Source organism: Zootoca vivipara, chromosome 4 (assembly GCF_965207765.1).
Source record: "Zootoca vivipara chromosome 4, rZooViv2.hap1.1, whole genome shotgun sequence".
NCBI lineage: Eukaryota > Metazoa > Chordata > Lepidosauria > Squamata > Lacertidae > Zootoca > Zootoca vivipara.
The window spans coordinates 63,946,276-63,961,698 of NC_142587.1; the positions used below are offsets into that span (position 1 = coordinate 63,946,276).

Below are 15,423 nucleotides of genomic sequence, written 5' to 3' on the forward strand. Positions count from 1 at the left end.
TCTGCTGCTTCTCCTCCCTAAACAAAACATTGCTTCCAGGCTCTGAGAAGCAGATGAAAAATATTTTCATTCCCCACCCATCTCAGGTGTTGCATTTGAAGTAGGGAAGAGCAGCTTAAGTAGTGCTCTGTGTTGCCTCTTTGCCTTTTGAATCTGGTGCTTTGGGTTTTTGTTTTTGTTTTAGTGATGATGAGAAACATTGGTCCACCATAACCTTGGAGTTGCCTGAAGGAGGGGCATACCATTCTTCCCATAAGCTCCTGTTGTGGGTGTAGGCAGGTTTGTTGTCCCCAAATTGGTTTATACTCTTCTTCATAGGAATGAATGGCAGCCATTTACTTATATGCCCAGGCTAAGTAGCACATAACCACTAGGGAACATTGGACCTACTATGCCCTGAGAGAAAGCATCAGACAGGAAACCCAGGCCAAGAAGATAGTTGCTTCTGCTCCCGAAGTCAGCCTGTGAATATTTTGTACTGCTTGCTTATGTTTAATATCTTAAATTGCAAACCACCCTGGGCAGCTTGGTCAAAAGGCAGTATATAAATGCAATAAATAAATACAGTAGAAAAGAAGGATATGAACTTATGGATACCATGAAGGCAAAACACCACAGAGATAAAAACATGTCCCCTGCTGGTTCCCGTGTCTTGAGACTTCAGCTTATCTGTCTGATTTGAAGTCAGTAGGAACCATTTGAAAGCAGATCTAGCTATGTTCTACACATGTCAAGTGTGCCTTAATCACTTTCATATTGGGTTACTTGCATTTAGCATGGGGCTGCATTTGAAAAGTATTCAGAAATCAGTTGGTGCAAAATGCCAAAGGTTTCCACCCGCCCCAGATAACGTCTGCTTTATTGGCTTCCAATTCATTTCAAACCCCATTTAAAAGTGCTGGCTATTGTATTAAGAGCCACTAATAAAGCCAATGCTATTTCATTGCACTTAGGTTTGAGTAGTGAAATATTTTTCTTCGTATCATTTAAAATTTATTTGCTGTGCTGCTTGATGCTGCTGTATAAATTGTGCGCTTTACTGAGTTGTTTCCATTGTTGCTGCTGCTTAGCAGCCTTGGGGAATAAAAATAAATAAAAGAAAATATTTGCATAGCCTCACTCTTTCATCTTTCTATACTTGGTTCCTATAATGTTCCTTAATGTGGAGTGTGATTGCATTTGTGTGTGTGTGTGTGTGTGTGTAGAAAGAGGAAAGTAGATAGGCTGGTGAATGGTGATGCTGACATGATGGCCATAATATGCACGATCATGTTCAGAGGAAGGTGACCAAGATGATAAAGGGTCTGGAAACCTAGCTTTATGAGGAACGATTGAGGGAGCTGGGTATGTTTAGCCTGGTAAAGAGGAGACTGAAAGCAGATATGACAGCTATCTTCAGATATATAAAGGAAGATGGAGTAAGCTTGTTTTCCCCTGCTAAAGTAGTTAGGACCCAAACAAATGGCTTCAAGTTACAAGAAATGATATTCCAGCTAAACATCAGGATAAACTTTCTGACAAGTAGGAGATGTTGGACAGTGGAATAGACTTTTTCAGGAGGTGGTGGACTCTCCTTCCTTGTATATTTTTGAGCAGAAGTTGGATGGTCATCTGTCATGTATTATTTCTGCATCACAGGGGGTTGGAAGAGATGAACTTCAGGGTCCTTGCCAACTCTGCAGTTCTTTGCTTCTATAACACTATTCATGCATGCCTTTCACATATCCTTATCACTCATGCACACTCCAACAGTTAACCCAACGGTTTGATGGTTTGTTCACACACACTTGACCAAACATCTGCCTGTCAGGAGTGTACACCACCCTCTGCCCCCAATTCTTGCATGCTGACTAATGTTTAAACTTATAAGGCTGTTTGTAAACCTGTACCCCTGAGCAGCGTTCATGTCGAGCAGCTGAAGCCCAGTCTCCTTATGGCCAATAGCTATAGAGCAGGCAGGTCCAACAGGTAGATCGTGATCTACTGGTAGATCACTGGACATCTATAGTAGATCACTGGTAGATATCTGGCTCCCCCCCAAAGAAGCTCAACAACAATGGCTCCCCTGCAGCCTATCAAAACGGCGCTTTCCTCCTCCCTAAAAAAAGCTCAACCCTGCTATAGAGTTTTCAAAGGCAGCAACACATATTTACCGAAAGTTGTTCTATTTTCTCAAGCTTCTCTGATTCAGTGGGGAAAGTAGCAAAGTCACTACTTCCTTGCAGATCTGTATATTATGTGCTTTTATTTAATACTCCGTTCATCTCTTTATCAAAAAATTCTAAAAGATAACACACAGCTGCCTTTAACTTTAGTATGCTACATTTCTTAAATCTCAAGTGCCAAGTATAATGAATCTTCAACTTTGAAGTGGCTACTGTGTTTATATGTTTATGGTAAAAAGAGCCAGAGTCACCTTATCATTCCATCCCTGTGCGGTATTTTTCTCTCTTTTTTTGCAAGGCACTATTTACAGCAGAAAGTTTTTAATTTGGAGCAACTTCAGCTCAGGCTTCGGTTAAAATGGGCTTTTAGGCCTTTGCAATCAGTACCTAAGAGGCCTTTGTTCATAAGCTTATGCTGCAAAAAGAGCTGAAAAGGCCAAAAACTGGTAGTTTATTAACCTAGCCAATTCTCTAAGACAGCTGTGCATGATGATGCTTTGGAAGCCTTTCTCTAATTAATATGGTTGCTATCTCAGAATACTACAGGGCAGAAGATTAAACTGGATGTTGGCACTGGAGATAGGAGCTTTTTTGGAGACAAATTGCTTGCTTGGTGACAGATGGCATGTTGTAATCTTGTAGAATCCAACCCAGAAATGTGGGAACCATTTGAAGACACGGCACAACACTTCTTTGTATTGTTATTCTGCCTAGGTTATGCAAAAGGTAGTGTTAAATTAGTACTGTGTCACAGCTCATGGAGTACAGACTAACAACATACCTGTTTTGGAATACCTTTTCATAAAAGTTGCATTCATTTTTTTCTCATTTGACTTTGCACCTTCAAAATCTGGATGTTGTTGTTGTTTAGTCGTTTAATTGTATCCGACTCTTCGTGACCCCAAAATCTGGATAAACTGTGGCTACTCCCAAAAGTTTTCTATTTGTAAAAAACTGACACTCAAACTTAAGATTCCACCTAAAGATTTTAAATGGAGCAGGATAGTTCAGACACCTTGCCAAACCATGGCTTGTCATGATGCCTGTAGCACCACCAGCCATCAATCCATGGTTTGTGAATGTCCACCAAACCAGGATTTTTGAAGAGTTCATATACTGTACTCTGGTTTCTCTTCAGATCGTATAAATCTTTTGCCTTTTACTAAAGGATCTTTGAAGAGATCACTGTTTGGATAATATCTGGGGATTCTTTGGAAAGGCAGGAGGAGAAGGTAACCCCAAATCATTGTTTTTCTGAACCTCTGGAATGCAAATTATCATTTGGAGTATAAGCTATAGTTAGGGAAAACCATGGTCTGGCATTACATCAGAATCAATGCATTATATTTTTAAATTCTAATTATCTCAGTGGTCGTAGGTGTTTAGAAAACTAGAGAAACTTTCTTTTTCGGCTATTTTACTTCTCTCCAGTTTTGTGTTTTTAAAAGTACATCATTTTTATAGGTTCAGCTCCCTGGATCAAGTTTACAGGCTGCTGCCCAGTCCTTAAATGTACAGGTAAGTGCTTTTGTGTCTGCATCAAACTTTTTTCTTTCTACTTTTCTTTTGTAATACCAGTGGGAGAGTTTGGCAGCCATTAACAAATGTTCTTCAGTAAAGAAGTCCTGTTTGACATTAAGAGATGTTTGAAAAACTCCCAAGAGTTGGAGCTGAAATAAGATGGTCAACATGGTCTTACAGTACTTTAATCACTTGGGGTTTTCCTTTATAATAATAATAAAGATTTATAGTTAAAATCTGAAACTGGTTGATGTTTTGTTCTCTGCAAGATGCAGCTGACGGCTTAAGCATAATAATAATAATAATATAATTTATTTATTTATACCCCACCCATCTGGCTGGGTTTCTGCAGACACTCTGGGCGGCTTCCAACAAAATATTAAAATACAAACATTAAAAGCTTCCCTAAACAGGGCTGCCTTCAGATGTCTTCTAAGAGTCTGGTTGTTGTTCTCTTTGACATCTGGTGGGAGGGCATTCCACAGGGTGGGTGCCACTACCAAGAAGGCCCTCTGCCTGGTTCCCTGTAACTTGGCTTCTCGCAGTGAGGAAACCGCCAGAAGGCCCTCGGCGCTGGACCTCAGTATCCGGGTAGAACAATGGGGGTGGTATACCTTCAGGTATACCGGACTGAGGCTGTTTAGGGCTTTAAAGGTCAGCACCAACACTTTGAATTGTGCTCAGAAACGTACTGGGAGCCAATGTAGAACTTTCAAGACCGGTGTTATGTGGTCTCGGCGGCCGCTCCCAGTCACCAGTCTAGCTACCGCATTCTGGATTAGTTGTAGTTTCCGGGTCACCTTCAAAGGTAGTCCCACATAGAGCGCATTGCAGTAGTCCAAGCGGGAGATAACTAGAGCATGCACCACTCTGGCGAGACAGTCTGCAGGCAGGTAGGGTCTCAGCCTGCGTTACCAGATGGAGCTGGTAAACAGCTGCCCTGGCCACAGAATTGACCTGCGCCTCCATGGACAGCTATGAGTCCAAAGTGACTCCCCGGCTGTGCACCTGGTCCTTCAGGGGCACAGTTACCCCATTCAGGACCAGGGAGTCCCTCCACACCTGCCCGTCTCCTGTCTCCCACAAACAGTACTTCTGTCTTGTCAAGATTCAACCTCAATCTGTTAGCCGCCAACCATCCTCCAACCGCCTCCAGACACTCACACAGGACCTTCACTGCCTTCACTGGTTCTGATCTGAAAGAGAGGTAGAGCTTGGGTATCCGCCCGTCCATGGAACACCCAGCCCAAACCCCCTGATGATCTCTCCCAGCAGCTGCATGTAGATGTTGAAAAGCATGGGGGAGAGGACAGAACCCTGAGGCACCCCACAAGTGAGAGCCCAGGGGTCTGAACATTCACCCTCCATCACCACTTTCTGAACATGGCCCAGGAGGAAGGAGCAGAACCACGGTATAACAGTGCCCCCAGCTCCCAGCCCCTCTAGACAGTGCAGAAGGATGTTATGGTCGATGGTATCAAAAGCCACTGAGAGATCCAGCAGAACTAGGAAACAGCTCTCACCTTTGTCCCTAGCCCACCGAAGATCATCAACCAGTGCGACCAAGGCAGTTTCAGTCCCATGATGAGGCCTGAATCCCAACTGGAAGGTGTAGGATGCCTTAAAGGGTTATAATGTACTGCTTACTGCCTTTCATTAAAATATTCAGGCAATGCATCAAAGGGGAAGGAAAATAGTATTATTGTGAAGTGGCGTCATTCTCTATGAGTGCTAAGGAACTAGGGTAGAGCATTCTTGAAACCCCCTAGAACATGCACCTAGTTACAAATGATAATTTTGAAAGGAGGCGAGATAGTGACCTTCCTCTCTAAAAGAGAGAGGCTGAAAATTGCCTTGGTTGCCATGGCAAACTTTGAGTCCCTGAGAGAGATGTTGGCAAACAGGCTATATCTCCAGTGCAGAATGTTTACAGTCCTGTGCTGTAATTATCTCTCAATGACTGGCAGAATTAATCAGAGCCTCTATGTTAATTAGCCTGCTCTGCAGTCCCCAAAACAGGTGGTGGAAAATATGCAAATCTATGCAGAATTTTAATGTTCTGCATAAGCAGTTTTAATTACCATAAACCCCCTCTCCTTGTTTTTCCTTTTCATGTGCTTTCTCACTTGCATTTTTCCCTCATGGCTACAGTAATTTCATCTTTCATAAGATGGTTTTAAATAAATGAACTGTGTTTGCCTATATAAATACCAAATTCTGTTTCTTAGAGACAAGATATATGGTGAGTGTTTGTTTTTGTTCCTGGATGCAATTCAGCATTTAAGGTTTTTTAAGCCAGTACCTTGTTTAGTTTGAAATACTATGCTTATGAATTATTATAAAATGTGTACAAGAAAAATCTACTGCACTAATCCAAAACTTGCATGCTACTGATTACTGAGTTTCACATTGACTATGGAATTGGGCAGTTTGGTGCAGATGTGTGCAGATCTGTCTGTAGTATGGCAATGACTGGGAAAGCTTAGAAACTTTAAAGGCTGTGCCTTCAAATCAAGCACTAAATAGGAAATTTTCTTGAACGTATGCATATGTGTTTGAGGGTGCAGAATTGGAGGACCTGTGTCTCTCTCCAACTGCAACTAAACCCCTGTTTTTGTTCATAATTTGAAGTACTGTAACAGTAGCATTTTTTTTCTTCCATTCTTATAAGTGGAAATATTGGCTTACAGCTACAATACCAAATTATCTACAGTTACCTATGAAAACAAGTTGTCGAAATAAGCAGCTTTTTATCCTATTGATAACCGAAGATCTTGTAAATATCATTCCTCTTCATATTACAATAAACTATGAAAATGGCTGTGTCCACATTGATACCCATTCTGTTCTACAAAAGCTTATATATTTTCTTTCCTAGTCTAAACCTAATGAAGAATCTGGGGACAGTCAGCAGCCAAGCCAGCCTTCCCAGCAGCCTTCAGTACAGGCGGCCATACCCCAGACCCAGCTCATGCTGGCCGGAGGACAGATCACTGGGGTAAGATAAGTCCAAGTGAATTGTAATGAGCCACCAACTCATATTGTTGTATTAGACAGAGTAGATTGTTGCTTTATCATTCCAGGCAAATGTGGCTGGAGAAAATCTCTCTTATTGGTTTTATGGGACTCTCAGTGGCATTTGATGCTGTGGATTATGGTATCCCAGTCCATGGACCTGTTTGCTTCTAGCCCTATATTGTCTGAGTTCAGCCTAGCCGGAGAAATTGCCACATCTCTTGAGATTTGCAGGAAGCGACCTTGTGCTATGTCCCCATGCCATGAGAAAAGTTGTCTTTGGGAGCAAAAGTAGAACCCTCTCCATTGTAGTTTACCTTCTTGGAACTTTCTATCTAGGGGGGCTCTGTTAATCCTGCCACCACTATCTTTTAGAAATCAGGTTGATATATTAGAATTTAGAAATTAGTTGATATAATTGTAGATGGGGAGTAGTTTTTAAATTCTGTAATTTATTTTTGATATAGTGGTTATTGCTGTGTAATCTATCTGGAAAGTTGATATATACAATATGAAACCTACCATATCTGATGCTATTTCTCTACTTTGCTGATGAGTATAAGGGTGATTTCTAACACAGTATATCAATTCAAGAAGTCAACAAATTATAGCAAATTTCTTGTTTTAGATTAGTTGGGGGTTGTCTTGCTCCATAATGCTTTCTTCTGTGATCTAGTCACAGTGAAGTTGGAAAAGAAGTTAGTATCGCTGTTATAGACAATGACTTGGTCATATTTATAACTATTTGATTAACCATTTTACCACAGTGCTATTGTTGATAAAACCACACTCTTAAGTTTGCTGAAATTTTCTTTTCCATACACAAAAATGAGGTTTAAATCCACCCATGAATCGTTCTCATTAGATGGAGAACTCTTTATGTAAGCTATCAGTGTTTCTTTCAGTTGCAAAAAAGTATGCTACAACAACTTGGGAGACTAAAAACTGATAAATCACTTATGCTATTTTCAAAATTTGAGACATTTAGTTAATCAGAGACTTTTCTCCCTATATGATTTATCTCTGAAAGGTATATGTAATATGTAAATCAAATGACACTGCTTTGAATTTAGTTCTATTTACAAGCATATAGAAAACTGCTTTATACCAACTCAGAGCAGTGGTCTGTCTACCTTAGTATTGTCTATATTGACTGGCAGTGTTTTCTATTTATGCCAGATCCTTCGCCTTAAAACTCTACAAATGGGTGTTTTCCATATGGCTTTTACGTAATCTGAATACAGTTTCTTTCGTGGCTTTTACTTATAGCACTTTTGTGTAAGCATACAGTAAAAATTAGTCCAAATACATTAAATGTCATTTTGCCAAACTGCTCTTTGCTACATTGAAACTAGATCCAGGTCTTTGAAGGTAAGGGCTCTTTCTATACAGAAACAGGGAAGAATATTCATGTATCGAAGGGAGTCTAACGCCACCTGTTTCATAGAGATAATGTGTGTTTGGAAACCTGCAGAGATGTCAACCTACCAGCTCAATCCTATCAAAACAAAAAGGCAGACGGAAGGGGGGGGGATTGACTTGGAGGGGAACAAATGGTGCACATGTTCCTCAGCTATATCTTAAGGCATAATGGAAATGATGAAACATGCCAGGGATTCATGCTAATGTGAAGCAGCTGGAGTATTATCAGTTTGTTTGGTAACCACAGCCAGTATTGCTATTTCTCATTCATCTGGCTAATCGCTTCTGCTTCTGGTGGGTGTAAATTTCCTTTCAAAGCCTGTCAGTGATGGCTTGTTCTTTTTGCTTGCTATTTCCTGTCAGTGCTGTTTCTTTCCATTGCTTGCTAGCTAATTACCTTTTTCGCATTAATATTGAAGCAGTGCCACAATAATGCCGTGGTCACAATGATACAATGCTTATGCCAGTACCATTTAGATGAGGTGAAATATGGGTTGATATATTGGTTGATTTTTATCTTACCTGGAATAAATATCTGCTCCCTGTATATGGTGGCTTGTTTGAAGGCAACTGGTCAGAAATAAATAGTGATGGGGATAGGGATGATGTTTCGTACTATTAACTACTGTCCTAAAACTTGTTCCTAGCTCACGTTAACACCAGCCCAGCAGCAATTATTGATACAACAGGCACAGGCACAGTTGCTGGCAGCTGCAGTGCAGCATTCAGCCAGTCAGCAGCACAATGCTGCAGGCGCCACCATCTCAGCTTCTGCTGCAACGCCCATGACACAAATCCCTCTATCTCAACCGATACAAATTGCACAGGTGAGCTTTGTCTTTCGAACCATTGATCATGTTGGCCTGCCCTAATATGTCTCTTTTGTTACTCTTCTGTTCACAGTGCAACTGAATAAGGGCTCACAAGGCAGTGTTTTGAATACCTTGGCAACATAGTCTGCTTGGTCCTCTGATTTCCAAAGACCACACATCCCTGTTAAAGAAAGCTACAAGTTTCCTTTTATAAAATGCAGGCATGGCAATGTTCAGGTCAAATAATCCTGGCTCTTATAAACAGTTTTTACATTTGAGCACTTGCTCTTTCCACTCCACTTGCTTTCCTCCTTTCCTGATTTTTGCAAGCCACAATTTGATGTGACATCCAAAGTGGGTAAATTAAAGTTCATGCAAACCATTATTTTCCCATTCTGGTTTGGAGACAACCATGGTTTGAAATGAGTTGAAATAAAATGTAGTATTTCAGACCCAGAAATGAGAGAGGACATTAAAGGGAGGGTGTGGGCACAAAGCTGTTCACAAGAACCAAACCATGATTCGGCTGTTAAATCTTAACGAGACTCGCATATGCAGTTTGGTTCTTGGTTGAGTTATTAAGGGAGTGTTAACACTGATTCAACTCAGGACTTCATAGCAACCATGGGGCTGTTTCAAGTGATCATTGACCTGACACACAATGCAGAACATGCTCCTGATTTGGTTTTTGCTCCTAGTGGTGAGGTTGGATGCCTGGAAATGAGGAGGTGTTTCTATGCCCCTTTTGTCATCAATTTTGACACCAATTTCCCCCTGCAGGGGTAGAGGACCAGTTAGGGTAGACCACTTAGGGATTCCTGAATGCTATAGGTATTTTCTGATGGGTGAAACAGGCAAACCTGCCAAGGCCCTCGTTTCACTGGGGAATAGTGAGATGTGGAGGGCCATAGATATGGTTCCTTCTGAGCATCCTCTCAAATGCTGTGTTAGAGCACATAATCATGCCTACTTTGCAGCAGTGAAAGCAGCAAGGAGGGCCTACTTCACTGTCTCCATTGCACCATTGAATAACTACATAGCAGAGCTCTTCAGAGTGGTCTGTGGACTCTGGACACCTGTATTGGTGGATGGAGCTCTGGAGCCCTCAGAGACTTTTGCTTTCTAGACACTTTAGAGAATGAAGTCACTCACCTCCATAATGTGCTTGAATCCATGATTTATGCAGCTCCAAGTGAGATTTCCAGTCATCTGCTAAGCCTTTTTGTGAGATCAGTTTCAGTTTTTGTAGCCTGACGACATAAACAAGCATCTCTGGACCAATTTATTTGAGAGACTGCCTTACCCCCTCCATATGCCCAGCAAGTTATTTCTTTGTAATAGGGTCTGTTATTGAAACCCTAAAAATATCAGAAGTTCTTGCCATGACAATATGCTGCAGGGTTTTCAATGCAACTGTTTGTGTAACAGCATCATTGTTGAGATACAGCAGGTGCCCTCTGTTTGTAATTTCCAGAATCAATTGAAGACATTCTTGTTTCAACAAGTTTTTCCAGCTGGGTGTGAGTAGGGATGGGAACTAGGTTTCTGCCTATCTTTAGTTGATTTGTGTATTGTTTTTAAGCCTATTCTTAGTGATTTTTAGCATATGGTATGAATCACTTTGAGATGTATATGAAATTAATGTAAAGTTAAATTTATTGGACTTGTGTTTTGCTGCATGCGCGCTAATGAATTTTTAATTATTTTATTTCTAGTTGCGAGTCTCCATGTGAACTCTGCTTTTCAGTGGCCTATAAGTACAGTTAATAATTCTGGTAGATCATGGTCACAAGGAGCAAAAATGAAAGTTGGGAGCCAGTGTAGTATTAGAATTAAACCTGGGAAACCTGAGTTCAGTTACCTACGCATTGGGTCACTTAGGACCACTTCCTTACCTGTCACCTTAACCTACCTTATAGGGTTGCTGAGATATATCTATCTGAAGTCCGTCACTTTTTCCACTGCAAATTGGAGTACATGGGCTTCATCAATCGCTTACAACAGAGCCCTGCTTAGCTTGTTTGAATTATTATTATAAATACATTATCCAAATAATTGTTTTTATAGCCCTGTTCTTGAATTGTTTCACTGACCAGATCTCTGTTTCAGACTCATTATTATATTTAACTGATTTTACACACACAACTTAACTCTAGCTGCGATCATCGCAAGAAATCTTCTGTAAGAATATGAATAAATGGAATAAATGCTAGCAGGGTTTCCCCCCTAACATTTATATAGTAGTGTTTATAGCTCTCTATTCACCTACTGGTAAGGCAGTTTACAGAACTAATATAAATTATACCACATCCTGATAGCTACAATGTACATAACAAAACACAATTTAGCATGCTGTGAGGAAATTGTTTTTCATTTTTCATAGTATGTTCTTACCACTCAAGTTCTAGCTCTTTATTTTTTTATCATGGTAGTACAATGGGCAAATGTTTTGAATCTGATGGCTTCTTACCAGACCTACAAAAGCCATCAAGTCAGTAGGATTCCGAGGGTTAAATTTATGATGTGTGAAACATGGCCATAGATTACTGCCCAGACACCATATTGTTCCATGTTTACTCTCTGCCCCCCCCAATGATGAACATGTCCCCACATAAACAATTGTGGGATCCACAAACACTTCTGTGGATGGAACAGGCTAGGGTCAAGAGGAAGGAGATGGTATGTACTTTATCTCACCACTGTTTTGGTAGCTGCTGCTTGCCTGGAAGCAGATGTATGAGAAAGCAAAGGCAGATTTCCAGTAGCATCCCTCTGCTTGTATGATGCAGCTGGCATAAAATTCCAGCAGGTCTCCTTATGAGCAGGGTTGATGAGACTGGTGGGCTGTTGATGGCTGCACTAGTCATTTCCTACCAAAGCCCCCATCACCTGTGGAGGGCAGATACAAAAACTGAAGGAGCCTGGGGACAAGCAGAGCTCCGTGGCAGCCTAAAACTTCAACATTTGCTGATGCTAAAATTTTGTTTCTATTAGTGAAATTGATGATATGCTGAAAACCTCAAGAGGAGGACTACATCCTTTAATCAATACTTTGCTGTTGTTCCTTCGCGTTAGCAACTTTTTTCAGGTCATTCTATGATTCTATGAATTAGTTAATGTTCATTTCTTTATGTGCTATTAAATTCAGATGTCCTGTGTTTGCAGAGTAAGAATTTTGGATCACTGTTCTTTTCCTAATGGGTTTGTTTTGCTTTTGAAGGGGAGGGAATGGCTGTTTAAGTTTGAAAAACTCTTAATTCTGTTTTGCTTCTTCAAGGATTTGCAGCACCTGCAGCAGCTCCAACAACAGAATCTCAACCTGCAACAGTTTGTGTTGGTGCATCCAACAACCAACTTGCAACCAGCACAGTTCATCATCTCACAGACGCCGCAGGGGCAGCAGGGTGAGCAAGACGTTTCCTAAAGGACTTAAGTTCTTTATAAAGATATTTTGTTGCAGGCAAACCAGCAATCAGAGGTATTTAATACTCAGGCATGTAAATTTTAGGAAAGATGTTTGATACTATAGAGTAGGGACCATCTGGGTGAATACATCCATCACATGAGCAGAAGTCCAATAAGTATGCAGGCATGGCTTCTCTGGAATCCTTATCCTTCCCCTTCTTTAATATAGTACTCTTTTCTTCTTCTTTTTGACAGTTTTGGAAATAGTGAGTATACAGGACACCTCTTTTCCCCTATATGCCTTTATTTGGGCTAAAACCTTAAGCTACAAAAAGTCATTTTTAAAAATTCTATCATCAGGCCAAAGACCCATCTAGTCCAGCATCCTGTTCTTACAGTGGCCAACAAGATCCCTATGGGAAGCCCCTAAGCACGACCTGAATGCAACAGCACTCTCCCTACCTGCGATTCCCAGCAACTGATATCCAGAGGCATCCTGCCTCCGACTGTAGAGTTAGAACATAGCCATCGTGGCTAGACACCATTGATAGCCTGATCCTCCATGAATTTGTCTAATCTTCTTTTAAAGCCATCCAAGTTGGTGGCCATCACTACATTTGTGGGAGCAAATACCATAGTTTAAACTACGCGCTATGTGAAGAAGTACTTTCTTTTCTCCTGAATCTTCCAACATTCCGCTTCATTGGCTTCCCCTGAGTTCTAGTACTATATAATAGGAGAGATTTCTGCCTGTCCACTTTTTCTATGCCACACCTAATCTTATGCACCTCTCTCACGTCCCCACTCCCACCACTCATATTTCCCCCCTAAACTTAAAAGCCCTTTATGTTTCCTCAGGGGAGTTACTCCAACCCCATGATCACTTTAGTTCCCACTTTTCTGAATTTTATTTCCAGCTGTGCAGTATCCTTTTTGAGGGGAGGTGACTAGAAACCATACACAGTATTCCAAGTGTAGTCTCCCCATATATTTGTTATAACAGCATTGTGATATTGGCAGTTAAATTTTCAGTCCCTTTCGTGATGATCCCTAACATGAAATTCGACTCTTTCACAGCTGCCGCACACTGGGTCGGGTCAACATCTTCATCGAGTTACCCTCTACAACCTCAAGGTCTCATTCCTGGTCAGTCACTGCCATTTCAGACCCCATTAGTGTATATGTGAAATGAGGGGGGGGGAATTTGTCCCAATGTGCATCATTTTACACTTGCTTACAATAAATTGCATTTGCCATTTTACTGCTCTTTTACCCAGTTTGTAGAGATCCTTTTGGAGCTCAACAATTTGGTATCATCAGCAAACTTGGCTACCCCTAACTCCAGGTCATTAAAAAGTTAAAAGCACAGGCCTCAATCCTTGGTGGCCTTCACTTTCTTCATCCTTGCATTGGGAGAACTGTTCATTTATTCCTACTCTGCTTTCTGTTTCTTAATTCCTGATCCATAAGAGGACTTCTCTTACTCCATGATTGCTAAGTTTATTCAGGAGTCTTGGGTGAGATACTTTTACCCGCAGCTTTTTGAAATTATTAAGTCAACTTTTGAAGGTAGTAAGACAGCATGTCAACTGGATCACCTCTTCCGATATGCTTGTTGAGACTCAAAGACAACTGTAAAAGGTTCGTAACACAGGACTTGCCCTTGCAGAAACTATTCTGGTTCTGCTTCAGCAAGGCATAACAATTCTTTCCACCAGTTTTTGTGGAACAGACGTTAAGATAATTGACCTGCAATTTCCCAAAAACCCCAACCCCACCCCAGATCCTTTTTTAAAAATACACTGCTAAGTCCTCTGGTATGGGAGTTGATTGACAGTCTTCATATTTTTATTATAAGTTCAGCAATTTCACATTTCAAAACTCTTGGGTGCTGTCTGGACCAGATGATTTCTCAGTTTCTAATTTGTGAAAAGGCCTAGAACTTGTCACCACCATTTGCCTCACTCCCTAAAAAAAACTCCATGAAAGTTTATTCAGGCACAGGTGTCTTCCCTACATCTTGCACTGTGAAGACAAATAATTGATTCAGTTTCTCTGCAGACTCCTTTAGCACATATTTGGCTCTTTTGTCATCCAAAGGCCTGACTACCTCCCTATGCATTCATCTGCTTTGAATGTAATTAAATATTTTTTGTGTTTATCATTTATTGGTTTCATTAGTTTATTATTTATTGGTCTGTCTTTCTTTTGGACTACACTTCCGTTCTGAGGGATTCCGATTCTGAGGGAATCCTTCCTGCCTCTGATAGCTTCCTTGACTCTGCTCTTTACCACATCGGCATCTTAATGATCCTGGGGGCACCTTTCCAGAGCTGTGGAATATATTCTAGCCAAGCTTCTATTATTGTGGTTTTGAACAACATTGGGGATTCTGGAGAGACCTGTCCCTCTTGACTTTGCCTTTCAGTTTCTATTTTACCAATCACCTCATTTTGGCGAAGTTTCCTCCTTTGAAATAAAATGTGACTGTATTGGATTTTCTTGGCAATTTACATATATGTTAAATTTGATACCACTATGGTAACTGTTTCCAATCAGCTTAACACATCTTCCACCAGTTCCTGGGCTTCACTTAAGTTTTAAGTCTAGGGTTGCCGCCTATCTAGTTGGTACAATGACCACCTGTTAGAAAACAGTCATTTAGGATATCTATAAATGTTATTTCTTTTTTATTACTAGAAAATGTATGTAGCCCATTATATGCGTGGGTTACTGAAATGTCCCATTACTGTAGCATTTTCTCATTTGGATGCCTCCTTGATTTAATTCTTCATTTCAAGATTACCCTGGGCATTTTGGTCAGGGGTATTCTCAGTGCTAAATTACTTTTGGGAGCTGGTATAACACACACACACCCCCATTTCTGTGAAGGAATATGCCCCTTTTGGGGTTTCTAGCTTGTTGGACTTGTGTTCTCTCTGTTAAACAGAGCAGCCTCACCTCTAGACCATGTATAGAATCTGTATCCAGAGATCATCATGTCCCACTGGCACTCTCCATTCCACCAGGTTTCCATTACATCCATCTGTCATCTAACGTGCCCATCTTGGCTTGTCTTCTAG

General features: G+C 40.8%; 1 protein-coding gene across 5 annotated transcripts in view; it reads left to right on the forward strand.

The window, feature by feature from the left end:
• The window catches only part of POU2F1 (POU class 2 homeobox 1), a 98,837-nt gene that overhangs the window by 70,362 nt on the left and 13,052 nt on the right, over positions 1-15,423 (forward strand). For 2 of the 5 annotated variants that reach the window (XM_035116369.3, XM_035116370.3), the window contains exons 4-8: positions 3,630-3,683; positions 6,565-6,684; positions 8,771-8,950; positions 12,213-12,339; positions 13,418-13,486. In XM_035116369.3, coding sequence (XP_034972260.1) covers positions 3,630-3,683; positions 6,565-6,684; positions 8,771-8,950; positions 12,213-12,339; positions 13,418-13,486 — 550 coding nt within the window. Of the gene's footprint in view, positions 1-184; positions 280-3,629; positions 3,684-6,564; positions 6,685-8,770; positions 8,951-12,212; positions 12,340-13,417; positions 13,487-15,423 lie in introns of all 5 variants that reach the window. The other 3 variants (XM_035116371.3, XM_035116372.3, XM_088668024.1) reach the window with 2 other exon arrangements.